A 25,073-nucleotide genomic window follows, 5' to 3' on the forward strand; every position below is an offset into this window, starting at 1 on the left:
GACAAAGAACGAAGTCAAGGTTAGCTGTGGCTTTTCCTTCGGTCGCTTCACACGGTGTAACATCCGCATATCTTGTCATTCCACAAATGCTGGACTGCTTGCAATATCTCAAACAAGTAATTGCGCTATAAGGTAACACCAGGACCTCGGTTTCAGTTCGAGTTGCAATTAATTTACAATTAAGGTGATCTTATATCTCGGCGAAAATTTGAGCATTTTTCTTGTTAAACCTGTGTAAGCTTAAGAGATAATTTTGGTCACGATTATCTCAAGAACAAGTCGACAGAAAATTTTCAGATTTTACCTCAGAACTGACAAAGGATATTTCTAAAGAAGCATTTTTTTATATTTTCATTTGCTGCATTAACGTCCCGAAAATTAATTAATTTTACTCTTGAAATATCCTTTTTTTTTTTAAAAAAAAAAATTCTTGACAGAGTAACCCTGTATAGAGAGCCCAATTAGCTCTCCATTGAACCTCGCTCACGAAAAAACGAGCAGCATTTACTCCTAGGTACCCATTGATGAGAGACTGAGAGAACCCCAGAGCTGCTTATGCAGGATACATTAACGAAACGTTTCCAACTGAGTATACCCACAGCAGGAATCGAAACTTGACTCTCCAGCGTACAAGTCAAGACACGTTAAACAATACACAGAGTCTATTGTAACTACTTTATTTAGGAGGAGGTTCAAGTTCTGATGTACATTTTTTTCATCTATATGAAATGGGATATTCTCAATTTCCGGGGATTCCGGAGTTCTTGACCAACTTGTTAGTTTTTTTTTTCGGATCGGTGTCCGAGCTTGTTAGTGGTCGACTTTCGATCTCGCCTCCGAAGTTTCCGAATTCGAGTCCACGCCAGGCCATGGGTGTTCTTTGTGGGTGTCCCTTCTTCATCAATTCTATCTAATCGCGCTCATCCTCACCGTTGAGATTAGCCAAATGTAGCAAAAACGCAACAAAAATACAAACCCTCGTTAGTCCTGCCTTTGAATATACTCACGAATAATAATAAAACAGATGTACCTTCTGTAAGACTGAACAAATCATACAGTAAAGCAAGTTTGATGTTGGCGAAATTTTCAATGCCATAACTTACAACTTACAAAAGCCTGAGTCGCGAACGAAAAGAGGCTTCTCCGATGGCGTAGTCGTTGACTTGTAATCAAGGGTTCCCGGGTTCGAGGCACAAAGTGGTTTGGATCCAACCATAAACCGTAGGTTCAGTCCCGGTTAGCCTATCTGTGCATAAAGTGAACTTAAAAAGAAAGTCTCCGTCTCGTCTCGATTTTTAAATTACGGTGTCCGTGTGGTATCCCTACCTTCAAAAGATGGCGTATGGAAAGGGAACAGCAATTACAATTATGTTATAATTCAGTAACAAAGAAATTCGACCCTCACCTGAGAACACCTTGCTGACAAGTGACCTCCCAGAGTTAAAGGCCATACCATGTAATTTGTAGCGCATTGTTTCAATGGTGTACAAAGCTCACACGTTAATTAAATCACTTTGCATTTCCTGGTGGAAAATATATTTTTTTTTCCGATGATAATTCAAATAAAAAGAACTACTAACAACGGTGTTCTTTTTTTGTTCAATTGATGCACGCCATAATTTAATTTTGGACATAATTTTCGTTCATGGGCATTGTTAGCAGGGGGATAGAAGGGGCGCCCTCCCCCAGAAATCCGGAAAATATATGTGAAAGATATTTGGTGTTTTGTAGAGCAAATTCTACTGTGCCTAAAATTGTCTATTTCCACTGTTGAGTTCCTATAAGTTCCTAAAATGCTTAAAAAGAGATGTAAAGGGTGTTTCGATAACTTGCTAAAAAAAAACACTAGTTAAACTGTCCCATTGTGAATTAAAGGGGTGCGAGAATGTGAACATTTTGAGAATAGTTTAAATTTTCTGAAGGCCTGTGAACTAACTTGAATAATCTGTGGAAGCTGCTTGATTTATTAAAAGAAATGTATGTGCTAATACAATGTTGCGAGGTTGGATTTTTCTGAAAATAATTATAAAACATTTTATAACTGCAGAGTAGCTTGCATGTACAGTGGGATCCATGAGTATTACCGTGCAAATTGTCCATCACCATGTTCGTGCACTTTATTTGACCCAATAAGAGCTTCAAGAATTAAAAGAAAACTCAAAACAAGCTGTTGACAACTACTGCACCAGCATACATAAAAATCCATCGCTTAAAAACACATAGGCTGTAAGAGAAAAATTAATGAAAATAGTCATGGACAATTTGCACGGTAGTACTCATGGATCCCACTGTACTACAAGACTTTTATTAATTCATGTTATGAAACAGAATTGCAACTTCTGTTTTGAAGAACCAATAACTAATGAATAAATATGTAATTACGTTTATTTTTATTTTAAAAAATATATAATTTTCTGTCTATATTGGACATTTACTGTTGTTCTTTTTTAATCTGTAGTGTTAAATTATTTTGTGCCTTTTTTGCCTGCCTATTTGAGTTTTATTTTATTTATTATTTAATTTATATGAGTATTAGTGCTTAGAAATGCGGGCTCCAATTATTACATAGTATTAGATTAGAAGAACGTTATCGTATGAAATTCAATTCCAACATGGGGTAGGTACGCAATAAAATTTCAGTTTACTTCACAAATCCTATTTAAGATTTTCTCGCCATGCAGCGAGAAAGCAACAATTAAAACAGTTCCATGAGATAAGAAAACCACAAACCGTTAACAGCATGCTTTATTGAAACTTACTCCAAGACCAGTTTGTCAAGTGAGGTCGATAAATGGCGATAATCTCGCCACAAGAGGGCGTTGGCGAGGTCTTGTACATCACGTTCTCTTGTTTCTAAGTCACAGGGTCATGCCCCGCCATATAGGTTCAATTCCCGCTGCTGCAAACCAACAGATATCTTCCGTCAGTGTTTCCATCGGTTTCAAATTACAAATATTTCCCCCTTGTACACAGAGTTTTCTCTTGAGAGAAGCAAGAAAATTCGACATCGAAAAGTGTGCACTGGTATGCCAAGCAAATTATTTAAACCAACATAGCCGTGAAAAGAGAAGAGGAGGGGGAGGGGGCGGGGGTTGGCTTAGCTTTCAGCGCTAAATTTTAAGGAGATTTCACACCGAAGCGACACGCGACAGGCGCTGCAAGCGACACGTGTCGCTTGGAAGCGAACCCTCAGTAATCAATGCAACCTTTCGAATCGAAGCGACGCGACAAGCCGCACGTGTCGCTTGTCGCTTCTATGTCGCTCGGACTGGGCCATTGCCGCCAATTGACCCATTTCTGGCACCGCTAATCCCTTTGAACAGGAAATATTTATATTTGAAGAACTAAATGTCCCGTTTGAGAAATAAAGTTTCCCGTCATAGAGTTTAAGTTTGCCTTTTGGATAGCTAAATGTCCCGTTTGGAGAGGCAGGAATTTCTCTTCAATTCTCTTTTTGGAGAGTTAAATATCCCCTTTTGAAAGGCAGGGACCCCCTTCAATTTGCCTTTTGCAGAGTTAAATGCCATCATAGGAGAGGCGGGGATCCCCCCTTCAATTCGCCTTTTGGAGAGTTAAATGTCCTTTTTGGAGAGACAGGGATCCCTTCAATTTGCTTTTGGAGACTTAAATATCCTCTTTGGAAAGGCAGGGATCCCCTTCAATTCGTCTTTTGGAGAGATAAATGTCCCCTTTGGAGGGACAGGAATCCCCTTAAATTCGCCTTTTGGAGAGATAAATGTCCCCTTTGGAGGAACAGGAATCCCCTTAAATTCGCCTTTTGGAGAGTAAAAGTCCGCTTCGGAGAAGCAGGGATACCCTTCGGAGAGTTAAATGTCCCATCAGAGGTAAAATTCTTCCAGAAAACTAACTTTGAAATCCAGGGAACAAAATTTCCTCTAAAGAGGGAATTTCCCTCGTATTGCAGTCACGAAAGTCCGATCAGTGGCCTGCGAGAGAGAAATCAGGTTTCTCCTGTGCAGAGGGGCGTGGTCCTCTGGTTCCTTGCAGAGCTTGCAGCAAGGTCTCGGCGTTCCCGATGAGGTTGCGGTCTCGAATTGGAAAAAGCAAAAAAAAAAGCCGGTACCGGTTACACCACTACTTCCGCAACTACGAGAACGGGCTCTTAATGTCAAGCCAATAACTATCCGTGTCTGTCATGCAATGTAAATCTACCAACGTCCAGAAACATTTGTGAATCAATTTGCTGAATCATGTGAATCAGCACATGATAATAGCGGAAATAATGCATTGATATTTTGTATTCTTATTTTACGTCACTTTTATACCACTTTTGGCCAATTGTGACGATAATTATTATGAAATAGAGGAAGGTACATTGACAAAGAAAATGCTATGTACAGGCCAGGGCTCAAACCTGTGTACGGACCTGCTCTTCGCCACATGCAGTAAATCATATTTGCTTCTACAACACACGCACACACATCGAAAACGGATACTTCTGTGGCAAGATCGGAAGCCGACCACTGAAAGCTCTCTGCCACCGAGAACACTGAAACAATTAGCAATTGTTGAGAATGACGACTGTATCTGCGCAAATACAATCAAAATCCATCCGTATGTGCTGTGATTTATTTGTCTTGCATTTTAAAATGTTGGTGCCAACAGGAATTCCTAATGAGGCAAGTACATTTTCTGCGGTTTGACTTATGAGAGTGAATGAATTCGAAAATTTTCTGGAAATACTCGAAATGAGATGATGCGAAAAAATAAATTAAGAGTGTGCTGTGTTTTTTGCAGCACGAAAGTACAAGCGTGAAAATGTGGAGTGTGTTGAGCAGTGTATGCGAAATTTCATTATATTTCTATAGTCTTAACTATCACGTTACGTGAAATAATTTACATGTTATGGTTTGCAAATATTAATGTTATGCACATACTTGTCGTGTGTGAGATATTATAAGTAAATTTACGATATCACTTATTTTAGAAAAGACAACTGAATTCCCTTTGTTGTAGATGGTTTCTAACGAGATCAATTTTTCAGTTTTTCTTCATTATTCTAAATATAATGACTAATGTTCCTGGACGAAATATCTGTGCAAAAGACGGTAAATATGTTTATAAACAGATGCAATTTCAAGTTCCATACAATTAACGGCTATTCCTGTTCTCCGTGCCTTCAAACATTGATTCTTCTCATAATGATATTTTCAGAATGTGTTTATCGTCTGATTAAAGGTGTAGTTTAAGGAAGGTGTGTAAGGGGTGACCCCTTGCGGAAACATCGAAATACCAAATGCCAACCTCTCTTCCACGTAGTCTTAATTTTGGAGACTAACGAGTCTCTGGCGTCTTATAGCCAGTATAATCCTCTGTGAGGCTTGGGACAAACCGTGTGTTTGTTATTGTAACTTCATTCATTTGATCTTTATCATTCGTCCTCATCTTTGCGATTAGTCAAAAGTGCCAGAAAAGCGAAGTACAATAAAACAAATCAATCAATCAAAAGATATACCGTGCGTCCATTTCGATCTTCAGCCGAGAGATCGGGAGAAGCGTGGCGCGCGGCGCTGACGGAGATGCCGACATTTGCGGCCTGTAATGCCTGCTTATTTTTATGGACGTATGCAGACATTTATATAAATATTGCAAAACGAGCACTAACCTGTGTTATAAGATTAGGGTTTTAATTTTAGTAGGTTAGTGGCTGTATGTGCCGATGATTTTGACACGCCCACCTCTTGTGAAACACGGCGTAGAGGTTTGTTTGGAGAACGTTCTAACGCTGCACCAATATCATCGAGTCTTGCTTCGGTTAGAATCCGTCGTTTTTGCTTAGGTGTTTTAAAATTTAACGATCCAGTTTCTCGTAATTTAAGATGTCTAACCGTATCTCTATGTGGAGTTGAAACGCCTGGGAATTTCTGTACAAATTGCCTACACACGTCTCGTCACGAGTCTGTTTTCACGTAAGTGTCATACATAAAAATTCTTTGTTCTAACATGAACCTTGCGGCTGGCATTCCAATCGTCTCACTGACACAACACACATACACACTGCAATAACACAAACAAGTAACTGCAAGTAACCAAGAATAAAACTCTTGCGCACAGTACGAAATTAACACGCTCTTGGTTTACATTGCTCGCCACTATATTCACAGCTCTGTCTTCATCTAGTCGCGAAGGAACAAAAAAACTCGAGCTCGGAGATATCGGATTGCAAGGAAGCTTACGAAAACCATTCACTTTTAACGGTTTCGTCTGCAGCGTAATCTTGATACAGTGTTGCACATTCGAAACCTCCAAACGATCCCCATCGACACAAAACTCTTTCAAGGATATAAACTTAAGCAGGACGTTACTGGTCAAAATTATGATTGAAATGTTCTATTATCTGTGGCTCTTAACATCGTTTCTAAAGCGTATTTTTTGTGTATATAAGAGCAGAACTTGGATGAATTACAGATGATAAATTATAACACAGGTTAGTGCTCGTTTTGCAATATTTATATAAATGTCTGCATATGTCCATAAAAATAAGCGGGCATTACAGGCCGCAAATGTCGGCATCTCCGTCAGCGCCGCCAGCCACGCTTCTCCCGATCTCTCGGCTGAAGATCGAAATGGACGCACGGTAGTTAGAGGTACTACATCTGAGAGTTCTCAAAACTGTTATTCTGAAGCATTTGAAAAGTTGTACTGTATTTCTTAGTTTGTGATTATCTTCACTGAAGGTAGTTTTAGAAGAGCCCAACACATCTTTGAGGTTCAAACACAGCTTGATGTGCGTGTTCCTTTCCTGATCTCTCTATTTAACCATTACGAAGTGTTGCAGTGCAGTTAACTACTACAAGCAACATCTCTGAAAAAATATGTCTGAATCAGTAATTATATTTCTTGAAAACCTGAATATTAGGGCATTTATTTGAGCAACAATGTGCAACATCTATTTCCTAAATTCTAGATTTTATGGTTATTTATTCTATAAAATATAGAAAGAAATACGTCTAATTTTGTTTCGTCTGCTATTTTTAAATATATATACAGTATGTAACATTGTTATTCGTACACACAGAATTTTCGAGGAAAAAATGTCATATCTACTAGTAAATATAATCATTTTCATATGTACCTGGAAATTAATGTTAATGAAGGTTTCACCAACAAATGTCAATAAAAATGTATGTTCAAAGTGTATAAACAGAGCATATAATTTGTGTGAAAAGAGAAAAACACGCTGTTTCATGCAATATTATTATTCGTACAGGCAAGAGTTTCAATCTTCCTCGCATACAGCGCCACCGCTATTCGGGCGATTTCGTGCAGTTTGCAACTTCGTAACAAGTTTGAACATGCAGGCGCGCTTCCCGTCAAGCGGAATGCTGGCGTAGGTATTGTTGTAGGCCTGTCGTCTATCTATCAGCGTGTTCGGAATGGGCAAGGTGAAGGAACTTAGTCCCGATCTGAAGGATGTTATTATAAATTTGGCCCTTAAAGGTTATTCGTTAAGAATAATTGGATAAACAGTCAATAAATCACACTCCACAGTTCAATACATAGTAAACAAATTTAGAGAGGAAGGTTCAACACAGAATGTGCCGAGAAAACCAAAAGAGAGACGGTTGAATAAACGTGATGAACGCTTTATTTTAAAAAGAGTGCGAGAAAACCCCCGTCTAAGTGTTCCTCAGTTACGACCGTTAGTAGAAAATGTTGCTGGCAAGATGATGTCCGATCAAACTGTCCGACGTGTCTTGTGGAAGCATGGATATCATATCATCGCAGGAATAGACTTTCATTCGCGAAAGAGCACATCCACAAGGACCAGGAATTTTGGGATAGCGTCATATGGTCAGACGAGTCCAAGATTAATATATACGGGTCAGATGGGATAAATAGGGTCTGGAGAAAATCAAATTAAGACAATGATCACATTAACACAGTTCCAACAGATAAACACGGTGGTGGGTCATTAATGATTTGGGGCTGTATGTCGTCCGAAGGTGTTGGTACCATCCAGTTTATTGATGGTATCATGGATGCATATGTCTATTTGGACATATTGAAGAACAATGCAAAGCAGAGTGCCCAAAAAATGGACATGCCGCCTATCTACACATTCCAACAAGACAATGACAGTAAGCATAAGGCGCGAGTTAACATGAATTGGTTAATATGGAATGTGCCCAAACTACTATAAACACCAGCTCAAAGTCCAGACTTAAATCCCATTGAGCATTTATGGATAATTTTGAAGAGGCGAATCCATAAAGTAGGCGTCAAGTCCAAACAAGAGTTGAAAACTGTTGTGCAAGCCGAGTGGAATAAAATAAGCTCTGAAACATGTTGGAAACTGGTTAATTCTATGAAGAACAAGTGTCAAGCAGTAATTAAAGCCAAAGGATACGCATCAAAGTATTAGAACTGTCAGTCAATTTGCTCTGAATATACTTTTTCCTTTTATATTATTAGTGTACGAATAGAAAAGTTGTACAAAAAAGGGCATGTTTCTCTTTCAGTTTAATTTAATTTATTATTGTCATTGTCTATACAGAATTTGGGTAAGATTTTATTTTCCTAATGATATTAGTTATTGAATTGTAAAGAAACAATTTCAAAAGAGTGTATTTCCTTTCAGATATTAAATCATTTTCTTTGAAAATCCGTGTGTACGAATAAGAATGTTACATAGTGTATACATTTCCGAAATTTGCATTTTCTCTTCATACGTGATGCATTATTGTTTTTAAGCTTTAGAAATACCGGTAAGTAGCCACCCTGAGATTATAAACCAGGAGAGCATGATATCCGATGCCCTGTAGGTAGTTTGCTACTAGTGCATGCCTGCATGAAATGGAGGTCTTCCTAAAGGGGCCACGTCCAGCTGAGCTTAGACGTGACTCTCAGGGGAGGACTGCGCCTGGACCACAGAACGACTCCAGGGCTATAATGTGCTTGGGGAGTGCATTAGTGTCCTGGGCTAGATCTCACGCCCTGCGGTGCGTTTCCCGGTTGACTACGGTCGGGCACCACTCTATGCTGCGAGTCCTTTGGGGGCAGCATATTTCCTTTCTTTTTAATACAAAGTAAACTTACCTTTCTCTTGAAGAAGAGCAGTTCCTGGTAACTTTTGCAGGTGACCACAATGTCGCTCGGTTCCTGTCCGTTGCTGCAAGTGCAAGGGTAGAAGCTGTCGCTACCGGCAGAGCAGGAAGATTGAGCGGGCTGCGGGGCTGTCACGGACGAAATGAACAGCCCCAGAATGCTCAGAAGCAGCGGATGTTGCATTGTTGCCAGGTCAGGGAGCAGATTGAAGGATTGGATGGTCTCAGGTTATCACGGTGGATGAGCTGGTGTCCATGCCGCGACCGCACATCACTGAATCTGAAATAAGCAAATAAAGAATATAGTAATTATAACTGCGGTTGGACCGTTTAGATAATTACATATTTTAATGTACGACGTGGCTGTGTCGATGTGGATCCGCAAGGGATCAAACTTGGGACCCCTTAAGTTCGAAACTTTGGTAAACTATATTTGCAAATTTACCTGGACCAAAATACATAAGACATATATATTTTCATTATTGTAATTGCAAATTTAATCATTTATGGCTACTATGAACTTGCACAAAGCAGTTACATATATTCAGGGAAAAAAACTATATTTCTCGAGAGCTCATAGCATTGAGACAAGGTACCAATCAGAAAAATCTTATTAAGGTAAGTTAATTATCTTATGGATTTCTATAAGCTCTGAATATTTGTGCAGGGACATTGAATGGGTAAACTGTGTATTTCGAGACGAGACTGAGATTTGCACCTCGATAACGAGACGATATTGCCAAATCTCACCTAGATACCATGCCTAATTTTAACAGACATTAGAGCATCATCATTTAGAGTGAAACTACAAATCAATACGGTACAACCGAGAAAGGAAACTGAAGTAGCCAGTTCATATTCTACCCACTTTGGTGGATTTCTGTATTCTCCCTTGTGAATGGTCTATATTCATAATTGATGGTGCTTATTTGACTGCTTATTTCAGAGGCCTGCCGTGTCTATAAATCCACCTAATCAACATATTCAACGAGAATGACATCCAAGGAAGTAAAAAAGCTGCAGAGAACGAAGTATCAAATTTATCTATTAAAAACTACAAGTTGGAAACGAACAGCTGGTGAAAATAGCGATGGACAGTTTGACTTTCACTAAAGGTGATTGAACATTAATAAGATCTCTTCAAAAACTTTATAAAAAATAACCTCTATTGACATAAATAAGTTTTCAAAAGTGACAGAAAGCATGCAGTCATTATCATCGTCTGTATTTCCACCATCATTACCGTAGCATTGTCGTGATATTGTTCCACAACAAGCCTAACTCACTATTGGTTGCATGGAACCAATAGAACAGTGTGTCTTTTATCTATTTGCTCACACATGATAAATGCGATGCTGTATTTTGAATAAAATGAGGTATCCGATACAAGTTATTGTGAGAATGCCAAAACAGTTAACATTCCGAAACGAGTATTCGAATGTGATGAGTAAACAGTATGTCAATATATCAATTCAGTCAATTTTGACTACGTCATGTAAAGTAGTTTTAGGATACCTGTCATTTTCCTTTGTAATTTCTTGTTAAAAAGTGATTAAAACAGCATGAAGATACGATGTAGGTTATCTTCCTTTCCAATCGTTTGTGAGAAATGGGTAAACGATATTTTCCCCCTCTGGCGGTGAATGTGAACCGATCGCTGGAAGTGTGGCGTGTTCCTGTGGGTGTTTAGCCAACGCCAGGAGGGAAAGATACAAAAAAAGATTTCCTGGTTAAGATGTAATAGCCATTGTCGCGAGAAGCGGTGGGTCGGATTGTACGTGAGGTCCATTTCCCTAGCTTTCATGCGGTTGTGGAGAAAGATCGTGCGACAATCCCAGCAATGCGAGCGCAGCATGTGATTCGTCGTCACGGACTTGTAAATCGTCCACGAGCACCAGCTTAATCCCGTGACCCACGAAAGCGCTTCGCTAAGAAGGTGGGAAATGCACTGTCACTGGCATTAAAACGAGATATTGTGCAAGGTGCGTGGATGACAGGCGAGGCAATAAGTGGTAGTAAACACGGATTGGCTAATGAGGAATGACGTCATGTTGAAAAGTTAAAACTTCTTTTGGACGCTAGTCATATGCGAAACAGGTAACATTTATCCACAGAAATAAAGTATACAGCAGGGAATAAAAAGAAGTCGAGTCTATTTAGTAGGGGAATGTCATTTGTATAATAATATTTTTTTTTCTATTGGGGGAGCTTTAAGCTCAAGTGACAAGGGCAGCTGACAAGTTACAATACGGGGGTTTCACACAGAAGTAACACGCGATAATCATGAACACAACCATGAACTGCACATACCCGAATAGGCATTTACCCTCCAGTTTGCAAGAAAACATTCACGTATCAGGGCGACACAATGAAAATTGAGAAAACAGCCCAATCCGAGTGACACGCAAGGGACAAGCGACATGTGCAGCTTGTCGTGTCACGAAAGGCTGCATTTATTTCTGAAGATTCGTTTCCAAGTGATAGGTTTCGCATGCGGCTTGTCTGGAAGCTCTTTTAATTGAGGTGTAAGGCTGACCGCCACGGTCACAGATGGTATTTCGCTGATTCAAAGTAAAACGTAAGGTTAAAAATGTATGTGCAAGTAGACTTCAGAGACTGAAGCGACACGCAACACATACCGCTTGGGAACGAGTCAATCAGCAGCAACGTTTCACGCCGTAGCGGCAGACAGGCTGCACAAATCTTCGTTCGATTGGTGAAATCCTCAAGCGACACGTGAAACCTGCCGCTGTTGAATTGTTTCAAGTCCACTTTATGCACAGAAAGGCTAATCGGGACTGGACGTACAGTTTAAAGTGGGATCCGAACCATTGTGTACCATGTGCCTCTACCGGTATCAAACCCGAACAAGGCGAAGACATTATCACTACGTCATCGGGGAGGCGTGTATCCTGTTGCTTCGGTGTGAATTCTCCCTAATATAGAACAACTAATCATTGGAGGATTTACCAAATTTCAGTTTGCCTGTACTAATGTAAAACCGGATATGTTTGTCATAGCCATAAAATTAACATCAAAGGGGGATAGAGGTTTTTAATATGCAGAAAAACCTACATATTATATTTCCAATATATATTCTATGCCTCCCTGTCGGAGAAGAATCTGGACCCAGCAATGCAGTAAATAAGATATCAGCACCGCACTGCAAATACACAAAGAAACAGATATAGAGTCAAGCTATATATATATATATATATATATATATATATATATATATATATATATATATATATATATATACATATGTCGCTATTATATTGTCCAATTTCTAGTCCGAACTTCGTGATCATCACATACTTTTTTCTAACACTATTTCTAATTTTTGTAATGAAATAACAAAGATAATTTAGTTTCAGAGTGAATAGAATAGAAATGAGTTTGATTTTATAACTTGTTTGTTAAGTGTCATGAAATCTCTATTTGTAGTTCTCTTCCGCTATATAAAATGTTTGTGTGAAGTGACAAAAACGTAAATTCATTTTCAAACAAATTTCTTCGATCTACTACGCAAATCAAGTTCTACATCACCCAAACATGTAAATACATTCTGTGTTAAATATATTTAGAATACCTTCAACATGAGACAGAGAAGATGAACCTCGAAAACTTACACCTAGAGGCACAGATTATATAGGTTTAGCTTGAATCATCAGTGTATAAAAAACAATTGAACACAATCGGAAAACAATGGTATTGACTTGTGAACCTGGAATGACTATCTCAGCATGGAATGTCTGCTTGCATTTTATTGTATTGACAGTTCTTGCTCATTGATAGGATTTGTGGCAGTATTATGACGATTGAGTGATGAGTAACATGCTGAAATCAAAGTGCACTGGTAGCTACATATTTTTATGTGACGTGATACTCGCTCATTTGCACGCAGTACGAAGCTATTAGAGAGTTTAAACTTCGTTGTAGAACAAAATGACTGTGCTTTGGAGAAAAATTTAAAACGAACAAAAATCTATATTGCATTGAAAAAATAAAAAAAGAACTAGTGACTAACGTTAGCTTTATCAAAAGGAAACGAAAACCGAGCATCACATTTTTTTTCAAGTAGATAAAAATATTCTGCTGCATTTTCCTAACTAAAACTGACGTAATTCTGAGCTTCTGCACAGTTTTATATACAGGGTGGTTGGAAAATAATTCCCCATTGAAAAATGATCGTAACTTTTGCAAACACCACCGCATTTGCATGAAACAAAATGTTTTTCCGATCCCTGATTGATGGAATTTAATTGCTAATTTGTGCTTTCTCCTCACGGTAACAGGAGCAGCCAATAATGACCCAGTGTTTGACACTGTGTGAGCATCCCGATACGAAGAGTGGCAGTCCGTGGTACAGGTGCAGAGGTGGTTGTGGGGTGTACATGAATCTCGTTCTTCAGAGGATGCCAAAACCATAAGAAACTGCCACTCGAAGATGATAACTACGGGACTTCGAACAAACATATTCTGCAAATTTTCCCCCAATCTGGATGTTGAGGGACAACCGCTTCAGCGAGTATCTACCGGGTGTTTCACTCGCTTTGGCTCCCGATTTTCCCTCATAACTTTCAAACTAATGGGCGCAATTCAGTGAAATTTGACACAGACGTTGGTATGAGAAAAACGTTATGAAAGGATACAAGTGTGGAGGCCCTGCTCTCTACTGTAACTCGTGTGACGCCTGCGCGAATCGAAGGCAGATTACGAATACCTTCCGTAACATGGGGAGGCATTGCCAGTTATGGCTCGATGCTGATGACAACCACATCCAACACTCGCTAGGAAGTCATCATGCTTCTACTACAGAAAGGCATGTCCACGTCAAATTTCACAGAATTAAGTTCATTAGTTTGAAAGTTTTGAAGGAACATCAGGGGGCGAGAGTGAGTGAAACACCCTGTACAGATCCCGTGGGCTGCTCTTGTCACCATATGGAGAAAGCACAAATTAGCATTAAATTCTACCACTTCAAGATTGACAATACATTTTGTTTCACGCAAATGCGGTGTTATTTACGAAAGTTCTATTAATTTTTCAATAGAGAGTTACTTTCCAACCACCCTGTACTTTGGACTGTGCGATTGATATCCATGGTTGACAACTACTACAGATAGATGGCCGGACCAATTGACTTATTCTTTGGTTCACTCTTAGTTCTGAGATGTCAATATTTGACACGAACAGGGACAGAAGAACATTACTGTCATATGAGGATGTTTACCTGAGCACTGTTAATAGAGTACCTTAAAACGAAAAATACAAATGTCAAATGCCGAAATACAAAGAAAAGTGCCAAAGTTATAGCAACAAATCCAAAATAGGAGCAAGAAGGTAAAGTTCCCAGATAGCAGCAATAAGTGAAAATGCGAAAATAACAACTAGTAAAAATGTCAAAATAGCATCAAGTCAAAGTGCCGAAATAGCTAATCGAAAAGCCATAATATTAACAAGTCAAAATGCCAAAACAGCAATAAAAAGCAGAAATGCTAAATTTGCACAACTGAAATTGCAAAATAGAAAAATAAATGTAGGAACAGCAAATAAAATTTATTTAAAATGCTGAATGCGCGAAAAATAAAGATACTTGTGAAAAAAAACCTTCCAAACATCAAAATATCCATGTATTGGAATACCAATTTTAATACATGCATAACTAAGCCTCCCAAAATCATTATCATACGTCATGAGCTCATGACTTTCTCGCATTCAATATTGGCGACTTCAAATATGCTCATACGTGACGCAGGGAAATTCACTGGCATTACTTTTATAACCTCTTTCCCTTGTCCTTGTAACGTGGAAGGCTGAAATTTCAGCCAGAGAGTATAGCTACGTGATCGCATTCCTGAAACTGAAATTGGTAGCCTACTGCAAAGAGATGGAGGGAATGAATGGGTGAGTGAAGGACTTTCACCGTAGCTGGTAGCAGAGAGTGTCTTGTCTTTGCTCGAGTAATTTGTGGTGATCGCCCTGATTGGACATGCAAGATTGCAGCCTTGGAGATCACGAAATATCGGAAAGCCATGCTTCCCCCCCCCCCCCGCCTCGCCCCCAGCGTGTTGCAACTTCCACTGCCGTACACCTTTCTCTGCTTCCTGTGTTCCTTCGTTATGCACAAGGGAGTATGAGTGTTGTGCCGTACACTATGTCTCCTCCTACACGTAATCTACATGTAAATTACACTGTGAAGGAAATGGTGTTTAAACGACACAGAAAGTGGTTCCAGGCATATACGTTCACAGGACTTCTTTCAGGGAGGGTCTAGAAAGGTAATATTTTTCCAGGGAGAGGCAAGAGGGGTACATTTCCCCCCCATTAATAGTGATGCTCCCTCAAAAAACACTACTTCAGTCTGAAATTATCACGCTCCTTCAACACCCTTATAATCATTACCAAATGAATGTGACTGAAATGAAATTTTGTATGAAACAAAAATTTTAGGTAGACATTAATTTTCTAGGGGGAGGGGCCGTGCCCTCTGCTCTTGCCCCCGCATTCCGGACGTCCATGGTTCCAGGAGATCAACACCATATTATGGTGAACATTTAACTTCAGTGGTGTTAAAACAATACACATATTTGGTTGTAATCAACGCCAATTCAACATTTGAAGAAAATTAATAAGGATCGACACAAATGGATTGGTCTTGCACACAGATTGATTTGATTTTGCGTCGTTTTTCTGCCACTTTTGGGTAATCGCGACAATGAGGATGAATTGTCATGAGGTGGATGAAGGCAGGGTTGTTAAGGTCCAGGATTCCATAAATTCTAATGGGTTCTATTGGGTTCCGCTGCAGGACCGGAAACTTTTATCTCGCACAATTTAAATTCGGTCCAAGTTGCGTATTGTTTCATTGAAAAAAGGTTCCTGGACCGAATTTAAATTGATTCAGAAAAAAATGTTCGTGGACCGTATTTAAATTGATCGGGAAAAAAGGTTCCTGGACCGAATTGAAATACTTTACAGATAAAAGGTTCTTTACGGGACAGAACCCATTTACGCTTGCTGATTTTCTCTCCTGGACCGGAATTGAATTTATTTGAAATTCCTGGACCTTTAACAACCCTGGACGAAGCAACACAATCTCCACATATAATTACACTACATGGCTGTGGGTTGAAACGGCAGGGCCTCGTTAACCTGAAAAAATGCAGACCAGAGTGTGGGAGAGAGGTTGACATTTGAGTTTGAGTTTTAAGTCCATTTTATGCACGTATAGGCTAATCGGGAATGGACCTACAGTTTAAAGTGGGATCCGAACCACTATGTGCTTGCCTCCACCGGGTATCGAACCCAGGACTCCTTTGTTACGAGGCGACGATGTTGCCACTACGTCATCGAGAAGGCCTTAGGTTGCATTTGAGAAATTCGGAGAATTTTGCCCCTTGCACCCCTGTGGAGACAGATGCTTATTGTTGCTTATTGTTGCAACAATAAGCCTCGGTGTTTAGGAATGGCACATAGGCAGAAAATAGATAGAGAGAGAGAGAAGATAGAGAGAGAGAGAGAGAGAGAGTGTGTGTGTGTGTGTGTGAGAGAGAGAGAGAGAGAGAGAGAGAGAGAGAGAGAGAGAGAGAGAGAGAGAGAGAGTGTGAGAAAGAGTGAGTGAGAGAGAGTGAGTGAGTGAGAGAGAGAGAGAGAGAGTGAAAGAGAGAGAGAGTGAGAGTGAAAGAGAGAGAAAGAGGCAGATAGAGAGAGAATGCTAGAAAGATAGAGAGAGAGACAGAGACGCAGATAGAGAGAGAGAGAGAGACAGAGGCAGAGAGAGAAAGAAAGAGGCAGAGAGAGAGAAAGAAAGAGGCAGAGAGAGAGAGAGGAGAGTATAAAGAAACAGATAGAAATAAATATACGATTGACTAAAATTGGGACACTTAACACAGCGCCATTCTTTTTTCTTTATGTACCGTTACTAACAAGTGACGTAAGAGCTATGTCTTGGTTGAACGGCTGCATCGTTTAGCCTTCGAAGCCTGAAGGCACGAGCACTTCTTCTCATCTGGCTGGAATGTCGCTTTGGAAGAGAATCCTCCTCCAGGGTGAACATCCTTGGATCGGAGAAATTGCTCGCCTCAGATCCACGACGGACTTGATGAAAGGACCATATTTCTAAAGCCATCCATACACGATACAATTTCCTTTTAAACAGAGAATTGATTACCCAACAAAATCGACAATTCAAAGCCGTTGCACAACGTTCTTATTGGAAATCTTGAAAAGTCTGGAATTACACCCGTCACGATCAGAGAAAAAAAAATGTCAATTTCACATTTTACCGAGAGATGGCAGTGGGTATGCCAAGAAAAAGAAATAAATAGGTTAGCCGTAACAAACATAATTTTCTTCCCTAAGGAAGACGTATATTAGGAATACGAAAGAAGCGTGATATATTTTTTCGGTATAATAAATTCAATATGAGACACCACAGAAATTGTTCATAAAATATCATTTCCACGTGTAAACTACAACTTGATCAACATAAAAACACTATATTTTACGGTTGGTCGAAAAAAATATTTACTATCAACTACAGCTGCAGAAATATTCACTTTATTGGTTGTATAATTGCGATTAAAGAAATCAGACAAAAGTAACAACCACGTGTTTACATGTTTCTTGTCGCTTTCTCGTCACCACAAAATAGAAGTTTATAAATTTTAGTTTTATGTATTTCCATGCTTTCTTTTCGATAATCGATTTGAAAACATGAGGTGCGATTGGTCGATAGTGTGTCTTGAAAGGCTTTATATAGAACCTTCGTTACTCGTTCGAATAGACCTAAGTTATAATGCAAAGCACAGTCAACCTAGGCCTAAATGTAAATTACTTTACTATAGTGGTAGTATTGAGACAAGACAAGATGACCGAGTCCTGTCTCGTGTTGTAAATGCGTTTCGTTCTCGGTCTCGTCTCAGTTCTCGAAATACATAATATAAGAAACATGTGCATTTTGTGACCTTTTGAAGCATATAAAGGGTATCGAAAATAAACGATTTAAATTAAGAAGAAAAAAACATTTAATTAATTTATTAATTGGAAATGTTATTACATTACTTGAAAGGGTGAACATTGGCATTAAATGTGGAATAGAATATTTGACAAATGTCCTCCACTAAGCATTTGACACACTCGAATTCTTTTGACAAAATTCTGGCTCACGTTTTCGAATAACTGAGGCTCAGTGACGTCTATAGCTCTTTGAGTTTCTGCTTTCAGTTCAGGAATCGTTCTTATTTTGGCAGCATAAACTTTGAACTTAATGAATCCCCAGAGGAAAAAATCGCACGGTGTGAGGTCGCGCGATCTTGGTGGCCAATTCACTTCGCTGTTCCGCGAGATGAGTCGTCAATTAAATATCTGCCGCAACAGCCTCCGTACTTGTAATGAAGTTTAACGATCGTCACTTGCTCCTCTGTCGTGTACCCTGCGTGAAAAAATGTCGAATAATTTAAATCCTGCGTTAATATTGGGACCAGGGTTGTTAAAAGTTCAGGAATTCATAAATTCTAAAGGGTTCTATTGGGTTCCGCAATAGGATGGGAACCTTTTTTTCTCGCACAATTTAAATTCGGTCCAAGTTGCGTATTGTTTCATTGAAAAAAGGTTCTTGAACCGTATTTAAATTGATCCGGAAAAAGGTTCCTGGATCGAATTAAAATACTTTACAGATAAAAAAGGTTCTTCACGGTCCAGAATTCATTTACGCTTGCTGATCTTCTCTCCTGGACCGGAATTAAATTTATTTAAAATTCAACGCCTTTGTAATCCTTGTAGTGTAGTCTCTCTCTCTCTCTCTCTCTCTCTCTCTCTCTCTCTCTCTCTCTCTCTCTCTCTCTCTTTTTCCGTGCGTGTGTGTGTGTATTTACTAATATATTTCCAAAAACTTTCTATCTTGAAACGTGATAGGTGAACTACTACAAATAGTGCGGTTGGAAAGCAATAAAAAATGGAAGAATATTCAACTTCCGGCGGAGAACGTGCCCTTTGGGAGGCGGATACTACATTAATTCTCAAACGCCCCAGACTCTAAGTTTGTAAGCCCTCGTTTGTCTGTAATGGCGTCTTCAAAATGGCGGCCATGACAATGATTCTACTCCTGTTCATTGCAGTTATTTATCATTCATGACGTCTTATTTCCACCTAATTTGCATTTTTTACCGTATTATTATTATGATAAGAAATTAAAAAGACTCACTTTATCAAATATCATTAGATATGGCGGCCAATATGGCTGCGAAAAGTCTAAAAATAAACCTTTCAGCTGTGTGATCATGTTTGGGATAAAACCTTATGTTTTGGAGGTTCCAGAACTCAACGGTGGCATCAAAAGTAGTGTCAGACTAATCCCACGAAATAACATCAGTTCATTTTTTAATAATCTGTATATGTACAGGGTGTTTCAGAAGTCTGACACCAAAGATCAAGGTAGATCTGTGTGCTAGAGGCGTCTGGAGGAGAAGCAGAGTGATGGTAGAAGACAGCAACCCGTAACACTCAAGTCATTACATTTTTTTAATATTATTCTTCTGCTGATTTTGGTCCACTGCTTCCATCCTTTCGATAAACGGTACCAGATGCCTTTCCTTATTCATTGAGACGCACAACTTACTCGATACAGCGAATCTAGGGCGCCGGAAACGAAGTCTGCGCGACCCCTTACCCTGCTAATCGTCATTATTGTTGGCATTTCCTGTATGTGCCAACAGAAGATGTCTGAGCGCAAATATATTTTAGTGGTGATCTACCTTGATTAGAGGGGAAAAATTAAGACCTCTTTCGTTTCGAAATTTTATCCTTTGTTCATATCACTATACCCTAATGAACAACCTCTATTTCAGAAAACGTTAGTCTCAATTACAGGTTTTGTAGTTGTGTGCACTTCTTACTTTGCCTCTAATTTTACGTCATCATTCTCACTTTACCGAGTACATTACGGTGTTGCGATAACGTAAATGCTCCCTTTAAGGACGAAGCATGTGGCAACAAGGCAATGTCAGTTCTCAATGAGGCTCGTACCAGCGTGCAGCCTCAACTGTGCATGCTACGTTGAAAATTCAAGCACATTATATTTAAAACCTCATATTACCAACAACTTTCCCCTCTTTCCATTTTTCGCCATCTGCACTAATAACGCAGCTTGTTCTTTGGTGTCAGACCTTTGAAACACCCTGTATATATATAGATTTTAAAAACTGAACTAATATTATTTCGTGGGATTAGTCTGACACTACTTTTGACGTCACCGTTGAGTTCTGGAACCTCCAAAACATAAGGTTTTATCCCAAACATGATCACACAGCTGAAAGGGTTATTTTTAGACTTTTCGCGGCCATATTGACCGCCATATCTAATAATATTTGATAAAGTGGGTCTTTTAGAATCTTTGTCATGGCCGCCAATTTGAAGACGCCATTACAGACAAACAAGGGCTTAAAAACTTGGGATCTGGGGCGTTTTAGGTTCGGGAATTAATGTAGTATCCGCCCATCAAAAGGCACGTTCTCCGCCGGAAGTGAAATATTTTCCGATGTTCCGACCCCACTAAAACAAGTTAATGGAGTAACGAAATAGCATCCGTTCTATGCCTATGGCCAGAAAAAGAGAACTGTACTTGCTCCCCCTCCCCTCGTTTTTGCACCCGATCGCCGCTACTGTTTCTTCTAAATAGATACGAGGAATAACTGAAAACCTTTGCACTTTGAAAATACTGCAAGTTGCAACTATTTTAGTGACTCACCTTTGCAATGCGAGTATCTCTTGCAGCTAACATTAACATGCACAGAATAGCATGATGTTGTCCTTTTTACGCCCTTTTTTCAGTGACAGCATCGTTTCAATGCAACTTTCTATTCATTCCAAAATTGGGCACCAATTTCTTTCCCCCACAAACGTACCGTGTCATGGCAGAATCATTGTTGAGGAAAATTGCTCTTAGTTCATGCTTTTTCTACTCTCCCGCCCTCATGTGGCTGTGGCCTGAAGCTGACAATTTGCCTACTAATCGTGACGTTGGTCCATGCTAAAGATGTTTGCCGAATCTCGTGGGTACAAGATGCTTCGATGGTAGTCACGAGTTTGCTACCAGAAGAAAGCTGACGTCACTCGGTGGATGTGTTGAAAAATGATGAACAAGGGAAAGTGATACAACGTCAATTGCTGGGGCATGAAAAAATAATAGTGCATTATAAAGAGAAGTGAATTAGAATTTAAGTTTGTCGCCACGAAAAGAGATGGCGCTCATCGAAAGATGACGCAAGATGACTTATCTTTTTCTCAGCAGTAAGATTAAAATTTCGTTCTGATCTTCTTTTAATGAAACTTCAATGAGTCTTCAAGAATTATTATATAATAAGAATGCTTATTTCCCTGGTGATGCTGTGTGTACAAGGTTAACTGTTATTCTTCGCTTTAAAACATTTGTATGTTTTCCACTTGCAGTTTTATTTTCTATAAGTGACAAAGATTCTTCTTTGGTATTCTGATCCTAACAGACGTATTGTTTGCCAAGGGCAGCAAGAAGAAAGGAGACCAGATGCAGAGAAACGTTTATGAGCAACGAAGAGGAGGCGGAGCGCCTTCTGTCCGACCAAGGAATTCAAGCAAGCCATTGACCAGAAAACAAAGAGATGACCATGAACTCTGGTGGCAGGAGAGAAAGAAAATAAGAGATAGGGAGAAGGAGGAGGAGAGGAAGCGAGAAGAAGAGAAACAACGTCAAGAGAAGGAACAGGCACAATCAACACCACGTCCTGTTCAGCCTACCAGAGGAAAGGAAGAAAACTTCATGTCCCAGTCCAAGGAAGAACAGCAAAAACCAGAAACTCCAAGCGAGATGCAAACCAAGAAAAGGGAATACCCCTGAAATTCTTCCGGCGACGAAGAAGACATGGACGAACCATTTATTCATCCTAAAAAGCCAGTACGTGCTAGAACACCACCGAGAGTCAAGCCAATTGACACATCAAACACATACCAAACGTTCTCAGATAATGACGAAGAGACAATTAATCGACTGACTGCCAAGTTACCAGCAGTTTACATCTACAACGCAGATAGAAGCCATCAATTTGTCACTTCGGTGACAAAGATAATAGATGACAAAGAAGCCAAGATCCGCATTCTACATGATGGAATGAAGATACAAGCCAACACCAGACCAGCTTACAACAAGCTCATCAATCACTGCAAGGAGCACTCGCTCAGCTACGCCACCGACAAACCACGTCGAGAGAGGCCGGTTAAAGTAGTACTCAGACACCTGCCAATCGACCTATCAATGAAAGAAATACAGACAGAGCTAGCAGCGCAAAACTACAAAGTACAACAAGTTCAGCAGATGAAGAGACGAGACCCGAAGACCTTCATTAAGACACCGATGCCACTGTACCTAGTCTCATTGAGCAAAGGCGAGACAACAAGAAACATCTACAGCCAAGATCACATCCTGAATTATGAGATGAAAGTGGTGCCATACCGCTCTCCAGGAATACTGCAATGCCATAGATGCCAGAGGATAGGGCATTCCCAGAGCCAATGCATGGCTCAACCAAGATGTGTGAAATGTGCAAATAATCATTTCACAGCAGAATGCCAAAAGAAAGACCGAAAACTCCCTGCAAAATGCTGCAATTGTGGAGGAAACCATCCGGCCAACTACAGGGGCTGTAAAATGTTCCAATCAGTACATCAGATGAAACCATAATCAAAGTCAGATGATGGGAAGGAACAACAGAAACAACTACCATTCAGCTTATCGCAAGAGAAGCCACCTGCGAAGACCACACCACCGACTACCATGAATTATAGCCAGACACTTCAGACTCCAACTGAAGAACAAAAAGAGACAAATGAAATCATCAAATGGTTACTGGCCAAACTGCAAGACAAGAAAATAAGAAGGCTCATCAAAACGGCGAAAGACAAGATCGAAAAGACAACGAATGAATCAGATAGAACCGTTGCAGTCCTACAGGCACTCGTCGAGTTCGTCACAGAAATGTTCTTTACAGACAACCAACAACAACTCAGATATAATACGAAATGTCATAGCAAAATTGCCCTTTTAGGACCAAAATTAAGATAGGCCCTTCTTAGGACCAAAATTCTGACGGCCCTTGTAAGGACCACAACACTCAGTTCGTAATTGAACTGCCATCACAGATCGAACCTCGAGCGACAGTTGCAGAGGTAACAGAAGCCAATTCATCGCACTACGCCATTACCACAACTTTAAAACAGATGGGAGTCAAGGAAACGGTACTTCTACAAGAAAAATTCAAGAAATTTCAATTGTCAAGGATCTGCTTCAGTTATAGTACAGCGCCTTGAATAACGTAGTGTGGAAAACGACCCAAGAAACTGGTTTCCGAGACGGATAACAACGTAGATGGCAGTGCGATCCATACAGGTGCTAATTTTGTTATGAAAGTAATGCGGCTTAGTTAGTTTTTGGAATATATTGTGTAGATTTGTTTGTCTTGAAAGGCGGTACGTGAATTGATGGAAACAGTTATATTTGTGGAGTGATTTGCAGTCACGAAATGGCATTAATTTGGAAAGAAAAGTAAAATAAAATTAATAAATAATGCGTAACACAAAAAGAAACTTCGCAATGTGATTTCGGACGTCAGGTGTTGGATTGTGTACTAGTGTTTATTTTTCTATGTTATTATAATATAAATAGTATCCTGAGAGATATTTCATACCGAGGCGACAAACCACAAGTGTCGCTTGGAAGCGAGCAGTTGGTAATCGATGCAGCCTATCGAACCGTAGGAACACAAGCTCTGACTGCACCGTTTGCTCAAGGAGATTTTAGATCAAAGCGACAAACGATACGGAATTTCTCACCAAAGCGACACGGGTCCTTCTGTCCAAGGCAACTTTCATACCGAAGCGACACGCGACACATGTAACTTGAAACAAGCCAATCAAGAGCAACATTTCACATCGTAGCGACATGACGGGCAGCACAGGTTCGGTTGGTGAAATCCTCAAGCGATAAGTGTCGCGTGTCGCTTGTCGCTTTAGTGCGCAATCTCCCTAAAGCAAGATACATTGCATCGCGCATGCGCGAACAACAAACAACGGCAACACGTTGCAAGCTATTGAGGAAAATGGCCCAGTATGAGCGACACGTGTGGCGACAAAGCGACACGTGTGGCTTATCGTGTCGCCTAGATCTGTTGTTGTAACATGCGGTTTATCGGTGTCGCCTAGATCTGCTGTTCATACAATTAGCAGCAAACGCTTGCTAATATACTGAAGGTACCATGTCGCTTGTCACTTAGTTGGGAACTCCCCCTGTGGCGCGTCGCTTCGGTCTGAGCACCCTTCCTTTAAGGATCTTTCAGACCGAAGTAACAAGGAGCACGCGAAAACGGCATATGAACGTGTCGTTTGTTGTTTGGACCTTAATGCCCAATGAATGCTTTTTTACAGTCTGGAAGTGTCTGTGTCACTAGTCACATCAGTGTGAATATCCCGTGTCGCTTGTCCCATTGGTCTGAAAGTTTCCATACACTCATGTCGATGGCACTAAGGAAGTTTTGTGGGTTTGTGGGTGCTCATGGAATCATCATCGCCGCGATTAATTTAATGCGGAAGAAAAGAGACCAAAAATACAAATGCTTTACTGTGTATATCTTTAAAACAAATGATAATGATGATAATAATAATGAACCTAATTCATACACAAAAATTTAGTGACCAAGAGCATTCAACGCGTAGTTTTTCTCCCGTATTATTAGTGAAAGTATAACGATAACAGGGCGTGATCGACTCTCTAGAATGTTCGTTAATATCTTCGCGACCCTTGTACCAAATATCATAGCAATTAACACATTCATAGAAATGCTTCATGTAAAAGAATCGGACGTTGCAGCGAAAACTCCATTTACTTCCATTATAAGCAGACAAATGCCATGCAGCTGTACCGACACCAGCGCCTCTAGCGTTATCATATTCGAGTGGAACCAGCCAGAGCGCTCA

At 39.9% G+C, this 25,073-nt stretch overlaps 1 protein-coding gene across 2 annotated transcripts in view; it reads right to left on the reverse strand.

Moving 5' to 3' along the window:
• Positions 1 to 25,073, reverse strand: part of LOC145989798 (uncharacterized) — a 185,778-nt gene that overhangs the window by 88,118 nt on the left and 72,587 nt on the right. For both annotated transcript variants that reach the window (XM_083125149.1, XM_083125147.1), the window contains exon 2: positions 9,061 to 9,348. In XM_083125149.1, coding sequence (XP_082981275.1) covers positions 9,061 to 9,252 — 192 coding nt within the window. In that variant the 5' untranslated portion in view covers positions 9,253 to 9,348. The remainder of the gene's footprint in view (positions 1 to 9,060; positions 9,349 to 25,073) is intronic.

Source organism: Lepisma saccharinum, chromosome 7 (assembly GCF_977018435.1).
Source record: "Lepisma saccharinum chromosome 7, izLepSacc3.1, whole genome shotgun sequence".
NCBI lineage: Eukaryota > Metazoa > Arthropoda > Insecta > Zygentoma > Lepismatidae > Lepisma > Lepisma saccharinum.